The 21350-nt window shown below is 37.4% G+C and overlaps 1 protein-coding gene across 2 annotated transcripts in view; it reads left to right on the top strand.

The window, feature by feature from the left end:
* Positions 1 to 8627: 8627 nt before the first annotated feature.
* The window catches only part of ksr1b (kinase suppressor of ras 1b), a 42941-nt gene continuing 30218 nt past the window's right edge, over positions 8628 to 21350 (top strand). Inside the window, exon 1 of one of the 2 annotated variants that reach the window (XM_079885734.1) lies at positions 8628 to 9154. In XM_079885734.1, the coding sequence (XP_079741860.1) occupies positions 8912 to 9154 (243 nt within the window). In that variant the 5' untranslated portion in view covers positions 8628 to 8911. The remainder of the gene's footprint in view (positions 9155 to 21350) is intronic. The other variant, XM_079885733.1, reaches the window with a different exon arrangement.

Here is a 21350-nt window from a genome sequence, read left to right as displayed (position 1 = left end):
AAGTTTCAAGAAGTAGGAAAACTCACATTTATTTAAAAAAAAAAAAAAAAAACTTGCTGCAGAGAACGCTTATTGGCTATTTTCACTTCCTAATATCTATTTTGTCACTCATTTTGCTTTTGAATTAATATTAAGACATTATGAATGATAATAATTAAAGTTAACTGTATCTATACACCTCAAATTAAGCTCAGTGCTTTGTCATCCCACAGTGCTACCAAATACTTTCTGTAGAACTTAGTGCTTCTACCCTCAAATGTTAGTCTGGAGCCCTGTACTTAAAATAAAACTGCACATTGTCATTTCTGTACATTAACCCTTAATCAGTGTTTGGGGTCAAAATGACCCCAATGGACTTTTCCTTCATTTTTTAAAAGTGTTACCTTCATCGCAGGGGCATGAAACTCTGTGACTTTTCCTAAATAATCTATCTAAACATGCACAAAAAAACTGGGCTTGATTTGGTTGTTCTAAAGGTGTGTAAAAAAAAAAGTACCACTTAAGGTGTTTGGGGTCAAAATGACCCCACATTGAAAATGAATGGGAAAATGAAAAAAATGACTTTTTTAAATTTTGTTTGTCAAAAAAATAAAAGTAAATCCATTATAAATCTGAAAATTTTTACAAATAAACCAAGGTCTGGTCCTAGAGCATAAATAAAAAGTAGAACGAACTTTCTATCTCATACACACACACACACACACGCACACAAACACACACATGTAAGTGACTGCAACAGAGAGCATTTTTACAGAAATTGGCAAATAAAATAAACAAAACTGGCATAAATCTAAAAAAATTTACATTTAAATCAAGGTCTGGTCCTAGAGCACAAACCCAAAGTGGAATGAACTTTCTATCTCATACGCACACACACAAACACACACAAACACACACGTATGTCACTGCAACAGAGAGCATTTTTATAGAAATTGGCAAATAAAATCAACTAAACTGGCATAAATCTGAAAAATGTCACATATGCAACATGGAACAAGCTTGCCGTCCCCCTCACACACACACACACACACACACACACACACACACACACACACACACACACACACACACATACTACAGTCATGTCATAGTGGTGACTTGTAAATGTATGTATAATAATTTGCAAAAGCAAGATAATTCAAAATATATCAGAAAACAACAACAAATTATAACTCTGACAAAACTACATATTTTTTATGTATTTCAAAATGTTTAAATAAATATTCACAAAATATATATCATAAAGTTGTGAGGAGAAGTTTAAGCATCAAGAAAAATGAAGTGAAAATGAATGAGTCTCTATGGCCCTCTATTGGATATATGTGGTCATTGCAATTTCTTTCTTTAATTATAATTTCTAAAGTTTTTCCACAAACCAGCAGATGTCAGTATTCTATCCCTAACACATAGAGCAATGTCCAAAAACTATTTAGATTTAATTAAGATCATCATTTAAGTGATTTTTTCTTTCAAATATCTTTTTTCATGAGCCAGTTTATGGCCTAGTTATGTAATTGTGCAGTAAATAGTTAAAAAACTTCAAAATTTCCACAAAAACACAGCATAAATGTATAGTTGAGAAGTAAATAAAAAAAATGATATATAGTTTTCCATATAAAAATTTATATTTCCTTATGTAATCGCTCTTTAAAAGTTTGGGGTCATTTTGACCCCAAACACTTTAAGTGTTATCCTTTTTTAACAGTGATTAAGGGTTAAGTCTATTTATTATCAAAGCATTTGTCAGTAATAGTTATTTTGGGGGAAAATGTGAATAATTGCATTGCAAGGTGATTTAAGGTGTGCCCCTAAACTTTCTGCTTCCGCTCCTAAGTCAGGGGCTACAGCGCTCCTAATAAAAAAAGTTAGTCTGGAGCCCTGCATGATCTTTTATTTTCAGAAATCATTCTAATGTGCTGATTTTATGCTAAAGAAAAAAATCTTATCAATGTTGAAAACCGTTGTGCTGCTTAATATTTATGTAAACACTTTCCAGGATTCTTTGAATATGCATTTTAAAAGAACACCATTTACTTTTGATACATTATAAATGTCTTTATTAATCAATTTAATATAAAAGTATTAATTTCTTACCAAAAAAACCCCCCCTAAATCCACATATATAATACATATTAATATGTGTGTATTTTATATATAATCGCAAATTTATTTATAATTGAATATTTATATAATAGTATTATAACTGAAAAATGTTATGCATAAAAAGCAAGAAAAAAAAGTTTGATTTAGGAGCCAGGGGTTGGAAGCTCCCTGTTCAGTGGGACATCTTACCCTGTTGGTGACTGTACAAACAAGAATCACTGTGAGATTTCACAGCTGTGCTAATCTTCCCAGGCTCCTTTACAGAGAAGAGCATTCAACCTTAAACCTGCTGCAGTTAGATATGGAATGATCACTTTATTTGGTGACCTATTCATTCAAAACAGTTTTTTAAAAGAAACTATAATTTCTTGAGATTACATTCCACAAAGTGTGGAAACTTACTGAACAGCTTTAGTGTTTTTAGACTGTCCAAAAGGCATGAAAGGTCATTATCGGGTTTATTATTGACTAGCACCGGTAATGCTATCGGGTTAAATATTAAGACCTTCTGCCAATAAAAGCGAAGCTTCAAAGAGACAAAATCAGTACAGCACGTTTCACATTACGGCCTGGAATATGAGGCCAGATCAATCTCAACATTTTCTTGTGTTTATCAGCTTGTTTTTTGTATGTTGCAACCTCTCTGGAGTGGCTCAACTTCCAGAAGTTTCCATAGCATAAAGCATATGAGACACTAAGACTTTTTAATGGCCCTGAGAAGGAAAAAATATTCCATGTTTTCTGTGATTGCTACAAGAATAATAAATGAATGATTGACTCAACAGAATGAGGCATACAGTGTACTGTAAAAAAACAAAAAAAAATCTGTTACATTTACGGTAATTTACTTTTTTATCCCTGTATGAACCAAACCCATCTTAAGTGTTTGCTGCCAAAAAGCAGCAGCATTAGTTTGTTGAATCTGTCCATAGAACGTTTGAAAAGTAACGGACACTACTGGAACTTCAAACGGGATGGGTTCTATGGTCAGATGAAACAAAAAGATTAGCTTTTTTTGGCAGCAAACACTTTATATGGGTTTGGTTCATACAGGGATAAAAAAGTAAATTACCGTAAACTACCCCATGTGTAAAATGAAATACTCTGCTGTATCTTTAATGCTGTGGGCCTAATTTTCTATCAAATACCAACAGATAAAAAAATCAAAACCTAACAACCTCTGCTAGAAATCTTATAATGAGCCGTGGATCTTCCAACAGGACAGTGATCCATAAACAAACATCAAAATTAAAACACAAATGGGTCTCTGAGCACAAAACCAAGCATCTGCCATCCCAGTCCCTGACCTGAACCCTAAAATGAGTGGGCTGAACTGAAGAGAAGAAGCACCAACATGGATCTGGGAATCTGAAGGATCTGGAGAGATTCTGTATGGAGGAATGGTCTCTGATCTCTTGTCAGGTGTTCTCCAAACTCATCAGGCATTAGGAGAAAACTCAGAGCTGTTATCTTGGAAAAAGGAGGTTGCAGAAAGTATTTAATAAAGGGGGGAAATAATTGTTCCCAGCGTGTTTTGGAGAAAAACATAATGTTTCATAATGTGATTTTTCCACCACTTTCAATTGTTTTAATAAAAGGTTAGATTTTTTCCCTTTTTTTAAATAAATCTTTGATCATATTTACCAAGGGGGCAAATAATTCTGACCAGCACTGTATATCCAGCAATCTAAAGAGTCGAAAGATTGCTATTTATAAAGTGTAAAATGAGCAGATGCTGCGAATTCACAAAATCTGCAAATCATTTAGACAGCCTGAGGATCATCAAGTCAAAACACACCACACCAGTATAAATGTGTGCATCCTCATATACAAATATAGATCAGCTTACACTTATGTAGTTATTATTTATGAAGAATATTTAGTATAGCCGCCCTATACAGTCACAATTTTCACACAAAAAAAATATATATATATTTATTTATTTATTTTTCGCTCGTCAAAAAAATTCACAAGTTGCAATTCCTAGACAAAAGGAGTTCAGTCATGACACGATATTTTACCGATTATTGCTTGTATCTTCGCGTGTGCCTAGGTTACTTTATGAGCACACTTTTCAGTCAGTCATGTCATCAATTCTAATGACGTAATTTCCACGCTTGATGCATTATGTAAGGGATAATGTAGAGCGAGGCAGTTGTTATAGCGAATACAACCCTGACAGGCTGATCAGGACCCCGACCACTGATCGTATTCGCTATAACAACCGCCTCGCTCTACATTATCCCGCTTATTACATGGCTGCCTACCAAATAAATCAATAATTTGACACAAAATATTGATTTAAAAAGGAGTTTATTGATCTAAAAACGATTGTATTGCTTCCGCTAAAGAAAATAGTCCGTTAGAATCATGCGTCCATAGCAACGCTCTGTTTTTCATGGCAACGGTGTGTTATACTTAGCAGACTAATAATTAATAAGTATTAGTTATAGCTACTTATACTTAACGGACTATTTTTCTTTAGCGGAAGCATTCTAATAGGCCTACAACCCCTTCAGTCTGATTCAAGACCTGCGGCCGGTTGCAGTCAGTCAGTCTTAGTTTTCGTTATCAAAATAGGCTTATCTACGTTTTTATGTAACCGATTTAAAAAAGCTATGAACCATCTTAAAGAAAATAAATTGATGTCTAACTTGTAAGACTAGTCTTAGAGGTTTATGGAACCGGCCCCTGATCAGCCTGTCGGGGTTGTATTCGCTATAACAACCGCCTCGCTCTACATTCCCTTACATAATTACGCCTTGTATTAAAAAAAAAGTAATTAGTGATAAATTAGACAAAATATGTGTTTAATTAGGCCTATAATATAAAAGATAGTAATATACCATACCGCAAAGCAACCATTAAGAAATTCCAGTCCGTAAATGCTGTCAAGGTTTACTAGAATCGGTGTGACCGTGTCCTTTACAGTGTGTGTATGCGCGTTCCCTCAGCTGCTGCTCGGGGCTCGAGCTGCAGTCAGAGATAGTGTGAGTGAAAATCCCACAGGGAGCGCGCGCTCTCTAGCTGCTACTGCAGTCACACTCAGCCTCATGACTAATGAATGAATTAATTCCCATTCAAGACAGCATGCGACAGATATTCTGTGGGGCGTTTAAGCAAACACATTTTTACAGTGTGCTTTAAGCCTGTAAAAAGTATTTTTAGGCCTGCCTACTTATGTCATTTTTAGAAGGAAAAAGTCATGTTTATATATACCTAGGCCCACCTTATTTTTTTTCTCCTGACCATAGACGACACAAAATCTAATCTCAGCGCTTTTAATGAATGGCTACGCTATTTTTAATTTTGTAATTTCATCTGAATATTAATTTGTGATATTTAGTCAGTCGAAACAGTTTTGAGGTTAATTTATCTAATTTTGTGTCTCTGGAAAATAGGGATCTTATTATTTACTATTATGTTAAATATCAAAGTTGTTTGTGTCTGTTTGTTAATGAGGGATTTGTGGACACATTCATGTTTTTTAGATTTGTGGAGTAAAAATTATAGTTTTATTTTGAAGTAAAAAGATCAAATTAGACCATTGGGGTAAGATGAGCCACCCAGAATTGGCACAAAAGGCCAGAGTGGCATATTGTTACTAGTGTTGTTATTTTTAAATTTAATAATTATTGTAATTAATGGGGCTATTATTCAGTATTTCTATGAATTCGATGTAGCCTACATTTCTTCTTTCTTTTTTTTTTCATTAAAACCTATAGGTTGAGTGAAAACATTACATTTGCATTCATAGTGTTGCTATTATGACACATCTTCAATTAAAATATGGGCAATTAAATATATACATATTCATATGTCTGTATATAAGTGATAGAATAATTTTACCTTTCATATGAATCACTTTTACTGGGATTCTGCTTTGTCTGTCATCGGTTATTCAATTATTCAACTAAATTGTCAAAATTCAGTTTTAAATAGAATAGTTAATTTAGTATTTTACATTAATGGCAGCCTACATTAATCTTACATTAATTTTACATTAAAAGTAGATGCACGTTCTTAAGGGGGCATTTGATCATTAGTCAAATGACGTCACAAGCTAATTCGCTTAAGCAAACATTTTAATAACACAAATGTAATATATACTGTAGATCAAAAGCCAAACTTATTTGGATAAACTGACAATCATTCATAATTCTGAGACATATTTTTTGGAAAGAAAGTAAAACCCCAATACCTCTAAGATTCTGTAGCAATCATGCTGTCTACAGTTGAGAAAAAAAGAGCTGTGAATTTTTCTTTTGCCTTCCTTCAATTGTCATAATTTCCTGTGAACCAAATATTTTTCTGATTGTGAATCACTTCCTGTCTTGATGTTGCACACACCAGGACATATTCTGCGTAGATCACGTGAAATGTCTAAAAGGTGAAACCGAATTTTCTGGAACAAAATCTTAAACTTCAACAGTGACATCAACAATATGCGACTATTATGTTACATAATTGTTCAAGTAGTTTAGAGTGAGCTAGTTTTAATTCTAAATTTGTCCAGCAGGAGGCACTATATCCACACTCATATTCATACACTCATACACCTATTCAGGATTATCATCCAAATGGCAGTGAAAGTGATTTTAAACAACAGCATTTGTCTTTTTCTTTGTTTATTTAGAAATAATTTGTTTAAAAGCATTTACCACTTCAAGTATTGTGAATGTATTGCTTTGAACAATGCTATCTGAGTTATTAGGCAGATGGCTATCAATTCACATAACAGAATTTGCAAACTGCTTCAGTTTATATAACCCGCTAATAATGTGCAGTTTGAACAACTGCCTGTCCTCCATCTTGGCTACAGTTATTCCCAGCATGTGAACATGTTGACTGATACATAGAAAAACCCCATGCTTCACTAGAATGGAGGGAGTGTCTGTGTTGTTTGTTATCTCTTCTATGAAGCCTAACCTGTTCTGCGGTGTCATTACTCTGAGGATACCGTGTGTGTGTGTGTGTGTGTGTGTGTGTGTGTGTGTGTGTGTGTGTGTGTGTGTGTGTGTGTGGCTCGGTTTTGAGCAGCATTTTAACCAGCCCGCAGAACCATCAAGCTTCTGTCATACAGCTGACGTGGACATAATTATTGCCAAATATATTATTTTTTTCTTAGCAAGCTAAAGCTTCTTTGTAAGCTAAAATACAAACTGGTCATAGTTTTTCCTTTCATTTGGTTAAAAGTGTCTCTGCTTCACTGTCTCATGAGGGAAGACAGTTTGCAGTGGCTCTTCTCTGGCTTCAGTCCTCCTTACTGTTCATTTTAAAATTATGTCTCCTTCTTGGCAAGCTGTAGAGGAGAAGATATTTTTCCCATGGGAAAGTGTGTGTCTCATACAGCAAGTTGGTGCTGTAGCATTTCTACATGCCTCTCTGTTACAATTCATGTATTACAGTAGTGTAAACACTTTCACAAACCCTGAACAGACTATATTCATTTCATTACAGTAACACAATACATTAACATCAAGGGTTCCCAGCAAGATGTAACTCAGTGGAAAGTCTAAAAAAAAGTATTTTCTCGTCTGAGTGGGCAGAGAGCAGGCCTAGGCTACCTGTAAATAGTCACACGCGCGCGCGCACACACACACACACACACACACACACACACACACACACACACACACACACACACACACACACACACACACACAACATGTTTTTCCAGCTTTTATACAAAGTGTGCCTCTGATGACATAATGGGAACACTGTAACACTGAACCAATACAAGAGAGATGTGACAAAACAAGTTCTATAGGATTGTAAACCTATGTAATAGTCTATATTTATATTAATTTAAAAATTCGTTTTTTGGAAAACTTTTATCTAACTTTCATTGTGTCAAATTTAAGGTGTTGTCAGGTCAAATGGTGTCTCTCAAATGGTATAGTCCTACACAATAGTCTGTTTGAAATGTAGGCTATCAGATGATCTGATTGGTCAGAGTAGGCCTATGCAAATATGGGAGGTGGGTAAGGTTTTGGAGGGAAAAACCTGAAATGAGTGCCCTGACCTGCTAATTACAAATTTTCATTTAGGGACGCACGATGTCGGAGTCTTGTAAATTATAGACCGATTTTAGTGATATTTTTTATCTATCAGGATTGGACGGTGTTAGATCGCATATGCCGTTTATTTATGGATACTCCTTATTGTTTTATCATTATCTAAAAACTATAAAAACATAATCAATAATGTGCATGTGATGCTTAAATTCACATCCGTAAAACAACAACAACAAAACAAAAAAAAACAAAAAAAACAAAATACAGATCTGCACAATTCAAAATTGACACGAAAGTGATGTCGTCTTATAGCCTATTATTCTGCCCAAACATTTTTAATAATAATTTTATAACTTTTTTTAAATAATTTACTTATAAAGCGCTTGTAACAATGTACAGCGTATCGCAATAACATACTTAGCAACAACTTATGTAAAAAAAATATATATATATTACGTAAGTGATCTCAAACGGTCCGATGCGCGTGTAAACAAAACTTCATTTCCCACACTGCAAAGCACGAAACGCTACATCAAACAGCTGACTGGGGGTGAAACGTATGCGAGCGCTTCTCTCAGGGCTCCGCGGGATATAGTCTACATACAACGTTTGAGGCGGAACAAGCTGACAAGGCGTTCTGTCTTGCTGTCAAACCAGACCACGAGTATGTTTGAGGAGTATGCTTGCGCTCTGAACTACATAACTCATTTGGAGTAGGACTGTCACCTCCGTTTAGTCTACATGCGTTCACAAAAATGTCTTTGGACTAGTGTTTGCTGTAGTTCGCGCTCATGCCCCTAAACCCGTGCCAATGCCGAGGAATGGATACTGTCTCTAGCAAAGGTGGAAACATGGTCGCAAGTGATGAGGAGAATGTGGACGGGAGCAATGGCAGTAACGCGGGGATGGACGCGCTTCACCAGTGCAAACTCATCCAGAACTTGATCGAGATCTCCATCTCTAGTCTGAAGGGGCTCCGGACCAAGTGCGCCGCGTCTAACGACCTGACCCAACACGAGATACGCGCTTTTGAGGTAACGTAGGATTCAGTTTTTGCCTATGTGTCTTGTAATATCAAGCTTCGGTGCATCTAGACACTGTTCATGCCAGGTTGCAGGTTATTACTTATCAAGTTTGTACCATGACACTAGGGTGATTCAGACTGCGAATGATAGTTATTGTTATGTCCTAATAATAATGTTTGCTTTGTAGGTGCAAACCATCATCAATCATCTTTCATTTTTCTTCTCTATTAGGCCTAATACACTGACACTAACGTCATAAATGCTAGGGTCATGGAAACCCCCTCTTGGCTCACATTGTTTCCTGGTTCTTGAGATAGTTATTGAAGTTACATCTGCCTACCCTATCCTGATGTCAAGTTTTACTTGTGTAACGTTGTGCATTGTGAAGTAGAAACGTTTTGCACTTGAAGAAAGGAACAGCACTTGTTTTGAGTAATAACATGGAGCGGGTCACTCCTTTATATTGTGATCACATGACCTGATGTGTCATGAAAATTAAAATGTTTATATGATATGGTGCTTTAAGGCAGTGCTTTACAAAGCACAAACCGACCTTTAAAGGGATAGTTTAACCAAAACATGAAAATTCTGTCATTATTTACTCTCCCTCATGTCGTTCCAAACCCGTAAGACCTTCTTTCATCTTCGGAACACAAATGAAGATATTTTTGATGAAATCTGAGAGCTTTCTGTCCCTTTATGATAAACAGCTTTAATTTAGGCTTTTATTCACATTTAAACATCGGACATAAACAGAAGCTCATCTGAACCTGCTTGACGTGCGAGAACAAACCTCATTGGTTCTTGCGGAAGCTCAAACGTGTTGCGTAACACGAATGAACCTCATTGGTTCTTGTGGAAGCTCAAACTTGCTGCGTAACACACAGAAATTAACCTCATTGGTTCTTGCACGTCAAGTGAACATGCTTGAGCTTCTGTTTACCACAACTGACGTGTGAGTTAATGTGAATAAAAGCCTAAATTCAGTCTGTTCATTATAGGGATTGTGTCTCCTCCTCAGAAAATTTGGACTAAACCGCTCAATTCAAATGGATTAGTTGTACTATGATCTCTCTATGAACTTTTTGAAGCGATTTTTCAATAATGATGTTGTAAATGCTTTCATATTGAAATAATTGTCATACTCATGATAATCACTACAGTGGAATACTTTTGCAATAGTCTATTGTAGATGAGTAAACTAGTCAAAGTCCTCAAGATGATCTAAAAATATGTTCCATCATGTCAAACAGCCTGTTATCTGAGTTTAGCTCTGCAAACAAGAAGAGCATATGTCAGAGGAGTGTTAGTGCTATTTTTAACCATACGCAGGTATTTTGTAACAGTGGTTAACCCCTCCCACAAAAGTGAACTGAAATCCAAAGTTGGTTGAACCTGTGGATCAGTGTCACTTTTAGTCATGGTTGCATTTTTTGAAACACCATAACAAGTGGCTTTTCTGCGAATACAAACTTATCTACTTAGTAAGGTCAAGCACCTTCTTCTCTGAATCAAAACATGGCTTTCATGTTCCCTCCTAGATATTCATGCTTGCAGACTCAAACTTTTAAATAATCAAGTTGGGCTTGAGGCTTTGTTAAATAAACTATCTAACTTTGAAGATTTTGTGATGCTAGTTCTCACAGACACAGGTAATTGTTACTTTGTGGTGGGTTTTGGTGCTTGTTTTGGAGATACTTATCTACTGGCTGTGTAGTCTTAGGGAGGTGCTTCAAGTTTTTCTCATGATTAAATTCAGAAATAGCACTCGTTCAAGTCAGGTCATGTCATGTTTTTCGCACTTTTATTATTATAAGCCAAGTGCAAGAAAGAGAATGAAATACATGTTGTTTGAAACCACATCAACATTTATATAACAGAGTATGATAATGTGTGGTGGTAACCAAGGCCACACAGTGAACTGTAATTACAAGCAATATACAATAAATAGTAAGCAATAAGTACCTAGAGGGCTATATATAAAGTAAAATATAGTGTTAAACAGTGCAGACAGTGTCAAATGGATTTGTGTTGCCAGATGTAAACGTATACAGATTCTAGTGCTCATAAAATGACTGTAATGCGGCAAGGATTGTGCTGAGGTAGAACAATAACAAGCAGAGTCAGGAGTATGGGTTGCATTTCTGCATTGGGTGGGGGTGGACAGTCCATTTGTTGATTGTCAGTCATTGGATAGTCTGAAAAGAGTCATGGCCACCTGCTGTTTCTTGACTTCAAAGTTAACCTTTCTCAACACCGGTGTCACCAGGGTTGTGTATACACCTTGCGGACCCAAAGATCCAAACATAAAAGCAATTACATAAGCTAATGACATCAACCAAGATGGCATAAAAAAAAAAGTCTGATGAAAAGAAAACAATCACAAAATGATATGATTGGAGAGGTCAGACAAATCAACTGCTCACAGTGTCAAAGACGTGCACCTTAACAGTGACCTCAACACATGGACCCTGATCTCCTCTTCCCCTTAACCATAGAGGAGACTAAATGGGATAGTTCACCCAAAAATGAAAATTCTGTCATCATTTTCTCACCCTCAAGTTATTCCAAACCTGTATACATTTCTGCTTGAACACAAAGGAAGATGTTTGGAAGAGTGTTTGTAACCAAGCAGATCTCGGAAAAAAAATACTATGGTAGTCAGTGGGGGACAAGATCTCCCTGGTAACAAACATTATTCCAAATATCTTCCTTTATGTACAGCAGAACAAAAAATGTATACAGGTTTGGAACAACTTTGGAACCCATTTAGTCTCCTTTGTATGGTTAAGGGGAAGAGGAGATCAGGGTCCATGTGTTGAAGTCACTGTTAAGGTGCACGTCTTTGACACTGTAAGCAGTTAATTTGTCTGACCTCTCCAATCATATCATTTTGTGATTGTTTTCTTTTCATCAGACTTTTTTTTTTTATGCCATCTTGGTTGATGTCATCAGCTTATGCAATTGCTTTTATGTTAGGATCTTTGGGTCTGCAATGTGTATACACAACCCTGGTCACACCGGTGTTGAGAAAGGTTAACTTTGAAGTCAAGAAACAGCAGGTGGCCATGACTCTTTTGATACCTGTGGAGACGTAGGTCCAGTGTGCACACTCTGTAGCCAGATCTGCAAGCAGTATTAAAAGCTTTCAGTGGACAGTTGTGGACTTCCTGGACCTGCAAGGATACAATTTGCATACCCAGAGAAGATGCCGATCTCCAGAGGTAACCAAAATGTGGCCAGAGGGCGCAAGCACATCCCTCTCACAAAGTCTCAATCCAGTCCTACTCCTGGAGAGCCAAGTTTTTGCAGAGTACACCTGTCCATGGTTGGAGATCAGCTCTGCAGGATAATGAACCTCAACAATGGACTTATAATTTCTCAAACACACCTAATGCTAAAGACCTAGGCTGCGCTCCAGTCCAAAATTGTCATGCCCTTCACTAGCTAACTTCCCTCCGTCTCGTTCACTAGGATGTACGTCATTGCTTACGTTGCACGAGTGCCCACTACTGGCGGAAACTGCAATGGGTTGAATTGGAACGTCCTAAGCCCTTTATCACTTGGAATCAGCTGTGGAGTTGATTTATTATTAAAAAAAATGTTTCCCTTTAAGAATTTGTTTAATGCAGCATCCAAATGTAGATGGGTGTGTTTGGGTTGTTTTAAATAAAAAAATATATAATTAATATATCATAGAGTTGTTTGTTGTGGTGGTGATTAGACGAGATCTGTATCTATATGTATCTCTGTATCTCTAGATCTATATAGAGCTGCCTGAAGTGTACATATGAAGTAGACTCGCTCCCTCTGTCAAAATCGAGGGAACGAGGGTCTGTCCATATAAACTTCCCTCGTCCACTTCACGAAGTGGAACGCCTTCCAAAATGGCGGCAGGGAAATTGAATGAACAAGTGTAAAAATAAAACACTTTATTTCATTTTTTTATTATATTGTAATTATAATGTGCATCTTTGTTCTTATTTTTAATAAGAGATAAAATAATGAAATAAAGATTTTAATCTTCGCTCACCCCTATTTTGGCCTAAATGGTCTGTCATTCTTTTTTCTTTCATATTTTGTTACCTTGTAAGGCTTCATTTTTCAAATAGGGTAATTAGTTTTGCTGTACTGCTCAGTCACAGTGAAAAAAATCTTGAATCGTTTGTGATTTTCCTGGGGAAAAAAATGTGATATGAAATTTTTGGGCACTACCTCAGCATTCAGCAAAACAGAAACAGCCATTCACTGCCGTTATAAAGCTTGGAAGAGACAGACCATTTTTAATATAACTCTGATTGTATTCGTCTGAAAGAAGAATGTCATATACACCTAGGATGACTTCATGGGCTAATTCTCATTTTTGGTTGAACTATACCTTTAATTTCCATAGCCTTTTTAAAAAATGTCCCAATCAGTGTGAGCGAAACAGTTGGGCAGGGCTTTGTTTTCTCCCTCTGGACATACTTTGATAACCATGGCGATCTGTTTTTCCCGACACTCAAAGCAAAACACAGAGAGATGGTGCTAAATGCCAATTATCGTTTAGATTCCTGTCAGTAAAATCTCGCTAAATTCCTGTGGACGAACTGGCTGTCTCTCTGGCAGCTGAGAATCTCTGGTTAGTTGTTTGTCTTCTCTGGTCATTGGAAAGATTGCTATGTGTTTGTGCTTATTGTGGCTGTTCCTATATTTAGCAAGCATGCTCACTTCACATGCATGTGATTAGTGAGCAAGATTCCCCAATCCGAGGGATGGTTTGCGAAAGTGAGTCTGACTCTACACGATACAACCCTGCAATGCCGCAACTCCACTAAGCACTTTGGTGTAGACCGAGGGCATCCATCAAAGGGCCGAAGAACAAAAGTACTGGAAAGACCAGGCAATGCATTCTTCCCTCTCCCTGCTTGAACAATAAGCCTGCGAGTGACAGGCCGAATTGCATTAGGAGTAGGGTTACATCAAGCACTCAGAATAAACTAGACTGTGTGTTTATTGATATTGGAGAAGACAAGCAGTTTGCATTTTGACATCTCTTTTATCTGTCTTGATGGTGGAACAATAGAAAATCCTTAGGTTCTTGTTTGATCTAGTAAGGAGAACAGATGCGGACCTGGACACTAGCAGATGTCCTACAACCATGTGTTACATAATAACCGAAACAGCCAATGAGTGTTACGTCTCTGTCTGGGAGCAGACCCACACTCTCTCCTTGTAAAGAAGTCAGGCATTCATATTAACCGTGATTTGGAGGTCTGGAGGTCACCAAGTCATTGTACCAGTAGGCACTTCTGCTTGACTACAGTATTCAATTGTATCAGGAAACAGATCACCCTAGGTGCATCTCCCAGTGCTAGTTGCCAACATTCATTGAAAATGCACGACTTTGTCGCTGCAAATCATGAAGACCCTTATGACTTATTTAAAATTCCAGTGGCATTAATAGTCAGCATCATAAGTCAGGATCATGTATGTTGCATGTGAAATATGCACATCTTTAGTTCAATTTGTCCGTTCCATCTACTGGTATCGGCACATCCCTAGTTTCATGCAGTTTATGTTCAGAACGTAATGTCTGTCAGCCTGCACACAAGTGTGAAAGTCTACCACTTAATCTTGCACATTATTTCTTCACATTTAGGCAAGTAAAAGGCCCTGTAAATAAAATTTGTGTTAGAGTCACTTCTTCTTTGTCTTTCTGTAACGCCATTGGCTATCACTAAATGTTTTCCACACTCAGTACAGATCTGCGGTCAGAGTCTGTCAGTCTGCAAGACTGTTTGTTGTCAGAAGTTAATCATGCATCGGTTTAAAATGTGTAAATGCAAGTTTTTTTTATTGGTCAGGAAGTGCTGTGCATTGAAGTCACATTTTCTACTTGTTTTGTGCTGGTGAATAAACTCTGTCAAGTTGTTTTTGGGGATTTCTTGTGGACGGGCAAAGCTGTTTTAACAGACGAATTATCAAAAGTGTAGTATCTACCGACAGCTCACCAAACTTCAGCCCGTCTGTTATAATGGCTTGTAGGTTTTGAGAGGTTTAAGAACAAATTAAAAATGACCTCGTCGGTCCAAGATCTGTAGTCTGAGAACTTTTGGTCTGGTAATGATGTCACTAGACTGACCTATTTTATCTAATTATTCACCAGGATTTGAGTAGTAGGGTGGTTAAAAAAATGTGTGGTCTACGATAACATATTCTAATGATTTGTGCTTCGTGTTGCTGGGTATTTGGTGCTGGTGCTGCCCCTGCATGCTGCAATGACATCACTTTTAATGAAGGGGTCTCCCCCATCTGAAGACAAGGTGGGAGATATGTGCTGCGGGACATGTATAATGTGTCATCTGTGTTTTAAAAGAAATAATTCACCCAAAAATGAAACTCCTGTCATCATTAACTCAATGCTACGTTGTTCCAAATCTGTATGACTGTAATGGAGGTCAATAGGTCCAGATTAGGGCTGGTCCGAATACCATTTTTTGAGCTTCGAAGCTTCGGTAGTAATGAACATCGAATATTCGAAGCTTCGGAGAGAGGGGGCTGAACATATTCTTCTCTCTAATAAAGGCAGGAATCTCTATGTGTCTGTCTGTCCGTTTGCATTATTATTATTTCGAGAACCGTTCATCCAATCGACTTCACACGGGAGTGCAGTGTCGCATTTGGTGCAATATAGATGGACACACGAGACGCGACACATTCAGAATTGAAACTTTTAGTAAACTACAGAATAGCGTGAGCGGGAAGCGGCGCGCCTCACGCGGGCAGGGCTTATATTCTCCGAAAACGGACACTGCACTAGTGATATAAAACGCACACAGTCTGTTAACTTAAGCAATACTTTTAAGGTAGTCTAATATTTTTCTGACTAACAAATTACTGACACAGTAAAGGGTAGATTTAAATTTTAAAAAAAAACGAAATTTAAATAAAGAAAAACGAAATTTAAATAAAGAAAAAACGAAATTTAAATAAAGAAAAACTAAATTTAAATAAAGAAAAAACGAAATTTAAATAAAGAAAAACGAAATTTAAATAAAGAAAAACGAAATTAAGTTAAATTAAAAACGAGATTAATTTAGATTGATAATAACGGGTAAAAAGGCTAATACATTTTGTTTCTATTATTCTATTTTCCACAATGTCAAAGCAACGCAGCTTAACCCAAAACACAAGCTCAGGCATGCACTTCGGCCCATACAAACTCCGCTGTTCTGCGCTCTATAGCCAGAGAACACTCCCGTTGCTGGAACACTGGTGTCGGTTCTATTTCTAGCATGCACGCGTTTTCCGCGTGGCTCGAGCCGCGCCTGAGACGCATGTTTCACGCAGGCAGTGTGCAAACTCCAACCTGTTAACATGGGAGCCGAAATAAAAACGGACACGCCACGCAGCCAGTGAGTCGCCGGCCTTATTCAAGCGCGAATGAGAACCGTTTCGCGGGGGATCCCAGGTGTGCAAAAAAAAACAACAACGAATATTCGAATGTCAAATTTTCAAATCGAATACCAAGCCACCGAACGATTATTCGAATATTCAAATATTCGGGTCCAGCCCTAGTCCAGATGAACATTTGGTACCATTGACTTTCTTTGTATGTATAAAAGAAAACAACGACAACTCTGAGGAAACTTTTGAAGTCATATATTAATAATAATAATAATAATTAATATATATATCTATATCAGGCTCCATAACATGCGAGACTGGTTTTCTACAGATTTGGGATCACCGCACATGTAATATTAATGATATCACATGTTTTGTCTCTTGGAAAATGCAATTTGTCAGTAGGTTGAGTTGACACTAGTAGTAGCTTGATTTAGGATGCAGATGTAAATATGTGCATTACCAAAAACCTGAGTTTGGATGCATATGTAAATATGTTCATTAACAAAAACTGTAACATCTGTAAAAAATGTAACAATCAAATTTTATAGGATAAAATGTAAATGTTCTTACTAAGTTAGACTCTACTTTTATGAAAATTACTTTTGGTCTTCCATAATATCATACATTTAGATCATGATAATCACAGGTAAAACCACACATGGCACATAGCAATATGGTTTCTATGGTATCTAAAATGGCTTTATGATGTTTATTCAAAACACAATAGTGCTTGCTTATAACCAAAACTTTTGTAGTTTGGGGGCTGTATTTCATTACTACATGTCTACATTAATAATATAATAAAAATGTAATATTAATATTCCCACATTTCTGCTACAATACCATACAGTTAGTGTTACTACAGCAAATCCATAGTAAATATTACTGGTTTGTGGATTGAAAAGCATTATAACTGGAACAATAAGTATTATTTCTCTTGTTTTCCACGTCAGTGTTATTGAGAATGTCAGCACTGTTTCATCTGGCTAAACTAGTGTAAATAACCAAGATATTTGTGGTTTGTAAGAAATATTCTGAGAACTCTGTGCTTCTCACTGGATTTCTGTTTAGTGGTAGCGTGATCGGGACCGGTCAGCAAGTAAATACATTTTGTTCTGAGCACGCGTTGCGCTGTCTTTTGGGCAGAGCTAATAAATGGTCCATCCACAGGGGTGCACATAACTGGTGCTCACGTGTGGTAAAAATAAACGATGCGCAGCAGAAAACATGGAAGGAAGCGCTTTTGAGTACCAACATTTTGGCCCAAAATGTTGGTACTCAAAAGCGCTTCCTTCCATGTTTTCTGCTGCGCGTCGTTTATTTTTACCACACGTGAGCACCAGTTATGTGCACCCCTGTCATCCATGTGCTGCGCGGTTCAAACGAGTAGCTCTGTTTCGTTCCGCTTTTGACGCGTTTAATGTTTCTTAACATTATGTATGTTTCTGAAATAACAGCACTAATCAGTTTTCAAATTGTCAAGTTGTCACTCATGGTTTACTGCTACACCTGGCCTAAAATCTAGTGCTGTCAACGGCATGTTTTGTAAATTATGCTTGGCGGCCCACATCTTAATAATAGACAAGCTGCGGGCTGTTACTTTGGACACCCCTGATTTAACAAACTGCAAAATTGTTTAACCTGTAAACTTGACTCGTGACACAAATATATTTTAACTACCTGATTTCCTTTTAAATTACCATATGCAAGAACCATTTTGGGCCAGTTACCTTGAGTACAGGCCTGTGGCTTATTGCAGAATCATTAAATTTGCAGTGCATGGGAAAAGGGATTGCCACATTGTTGGATGTGAGCTAATACATCCAAGATAGGGCAGTGCTAATCGTACATGAGTGATTTTCCTAGATGATGCTCTTTCATTTAATAGACCCTATAATTGACTGAAGAGATCTGGGAAAAACACATTTTGAAGAATCACAACTCCCTAGCGTCTCAGTTTTGATTTCTTGGAAATGCAAGTCTTTTGCCCGGTAGCGTGAGTGCTCATCAAAGGCTTTTTAAGGCTCATTTGCTCTTTGTTTCTATGGATGGAAAGTTAACACATCGCTGCGAGGCCCATTAGATGCGGTGAAGCATAGACCTCTCAACCGGCTAATGTTTGTTCACATCAGGAAATCCCCATGCGGGTTTTTCAACAGCTTTTTCCCCCTTTCTCTTTTCTTGTGTCTTATGACGTTCCACACACCCTTGCACTTCATTGTCTAATGCCTCCATTTTTATTCACTTTTTACATGTGCTTGCACTTGCCTTTTATTTACATACATGTTCTTTTCTATTAAACATTCTGTTTTTATTCTCTTTTTGATTTTGAATTCTATCATCATTGAGACAAACCATTTTTTTAGCTATTGCCACGTTTGTGATTGCCCATGTGCGCTACTCAAGTGATTAATAGACTTAGCATGATTTTGGAGCTAGCAGGATTGTTTAAACATAGCATTCAATATCCCATATGCCTTTATGTTATTGTCAGAAACCAAAGGAGCGGGTTTGCTTGTATTGGTGACACAGTGTGTAACAGGATCCACGTCACTCCACTACTGTCTACAGTTACCTTATCATCTGGTACAACCATGCCACTTCTTTATGCAAAGCTCGTCAAATTTGATGAAATGAATTGTGCGAAATGAAATTCGCAGTAATGAGTGCATGCCGACACAAAAGATGCGGAAATTACGTCATCTAATCATGTGTCTTTCTCCATGCACACATACATGCCAGAAACACTCCTCTTCCTGAAATGACTGTTGAACCGTTTTACCAGGAACCATAATGATGAAATCACTTGCTAAACTCTTGGTTTCCAACATACTCTTTAATAACTTTCGTAACAGACACCATCGTACCGTGTGGATTGTGTCTCTTACCTCTTGCTTTGCATCTACGAGCCTCTCTTGCGAGGACGGCTGTTTTTGAATGTCACAAAAGATTCTCAACTTATCCTCTCAGGTCTCACGCAGACACTTTAGTTAAGCAGGTCCCCCCTGCCCCATACGCCAGCCTCCCCTTGAGAGGTGTAATGGAGACGGCAGATGAGAGGAGAGATACAGGCGTCATTGAATACAGGCGTACTCCTGCACATTGTGCCAGGCTGTGTCTGGTGGAAGCTAACACCCTGTTGTGTTTGAGGTTCGCTCGTGGCCGACCGATGCATCAAATCAGCTTGGGGGCATTCTCACAATAGTACCTTGAGAAAAGAGCCAGCGCACCTTCTCAGAATGCTATAGACCTCTTGAAACTTTAATGATACACTGCTCCTCTTTTGAAGACTAGCTTGCTATCTTGGCGGTTTTGCAAGGGTGAGGTGATAATACGCTCATACATAAAGCCATCCACTGCTGTCGTGTCTCTGTCTGTGGAATTAACAGCCAGTAAGGCGCTCCAATACTGCAGCTGCGTTCTTCCAGAGTGCCGTGACCTTATATAGAGATGCGAATGGAAAGAGCTCATCATCTGCACAGGTGGCTGGTTGCTGGGCTACAGGTGCAGGCTGATTTGTCTCAGTGACCTAGAGACTTCAGTGACTTACAGAGTGTATTTCTCTCTGTGGTGATCTTTAGATAGATCGTGAGTTTTGATAAAGATGTTAATGTGAAACAGTGTGTGAAATCTAGAAACGGTTCGAATTTTTCTCACACACTTGCGGTTCTCATTAATGGCTGGTACTTCTTCTTTCCCTGCTTGACGACACAGTCTGCCTTGTCACTCTTATTAGACAAAGGCTAAAATTTTGACTGTTTTGACTATTTGCTTTTTTTATGTATGATGTTGAAGGTCAGGTAAATCGGAAACATCTGAAAAAATATGTGGGTATCTAGTAGGTAGCGCGTTCAATTTAAGGCGTTAAAGGTGCTGTATGTAGTTTTTTTTAATGTACTAAAGCATAAAAGTACCATGAAATGTTTGCAGAGATTTAGAAAATATGCTAAGTTCAAATATTTGGTTCTCTGAAAAGAAATGCTGTTGAAATGCTTGTTCCGTGTCTGAACGTCTGTTTTTGTTTTGGTCTGTGTGATCCCGCCCACACTGCCAAATTACCCAATAGTATTTCGACACCGGTTGCCAGTTGGTGGAAAACACAGCGTATTGCAGCCATTGAAGCCAGCAAACGAATCTCTGCAATAAAAACATTGCACACATATACTTTACATTAGCTGATCAACTTATGCTATCCATTGTCAGTTGCACTCTTTCCTGTTGCATGTCCTCAACCAGGTTACCCGCGTGAGCGTCGAGTCTGAGGAGGACGGGGCGGGGGAAACAACTCTCTCCAATATTTTGAATTTGGACTGCAGTACCCATATCAACCGTTAGCTGTCAATATAACATACTGCATCTTTAACCCTCTGGTGCTGTTCTGTTATTTTTGGCCGCAAAAATTTACTTTATGTATTTTTTTTACTTTGTAAAGGTTTTGGCACTTGCTATGTGAACAAACACACACACACACACAAAAGTATGGACATGATTCAAAAAGGTTAAATGGTCATGGAAAAACTAGTCACACTTGTATTGTTCGCAGTCAAAAATGACCGCATTGGAAATGAATGGGAGATTAATTTTATCTAGTGGAAACGTTTGGTACTGTAGCCAAACAAAATCTTACTGAAAAAAAAACTTTCTTTTTGAGATATCAACCTCAAATTTGGAGCACAATTTTTTTTAGATTTACGGATTTGATTTTCTCACAGTAAATCATGTTTTGGAAAATATGAATTTCATATAAAATGTAAAAATATAATTTTGTGCCATTTTCATATAATTTTCAATAAACTTTTAACAAATAACTTGT

The sequence above is a fragment of the Squalius cephalus genome, assembly GCF_949319135.1.
Source record: "Squalius cephalus genome assembly, chromosome: 11".
Lineage (NCBI taxonomy): Eukaryota > Metazoa > Chordata > Actinopteri > Cypriniformes > Leuciscidae > Squalius > Squalius cephalus.
Note: the sequence above shows the minus strand (reverse complement) of the source record. Positions and strands in the feature narration are given on the sequence as shown.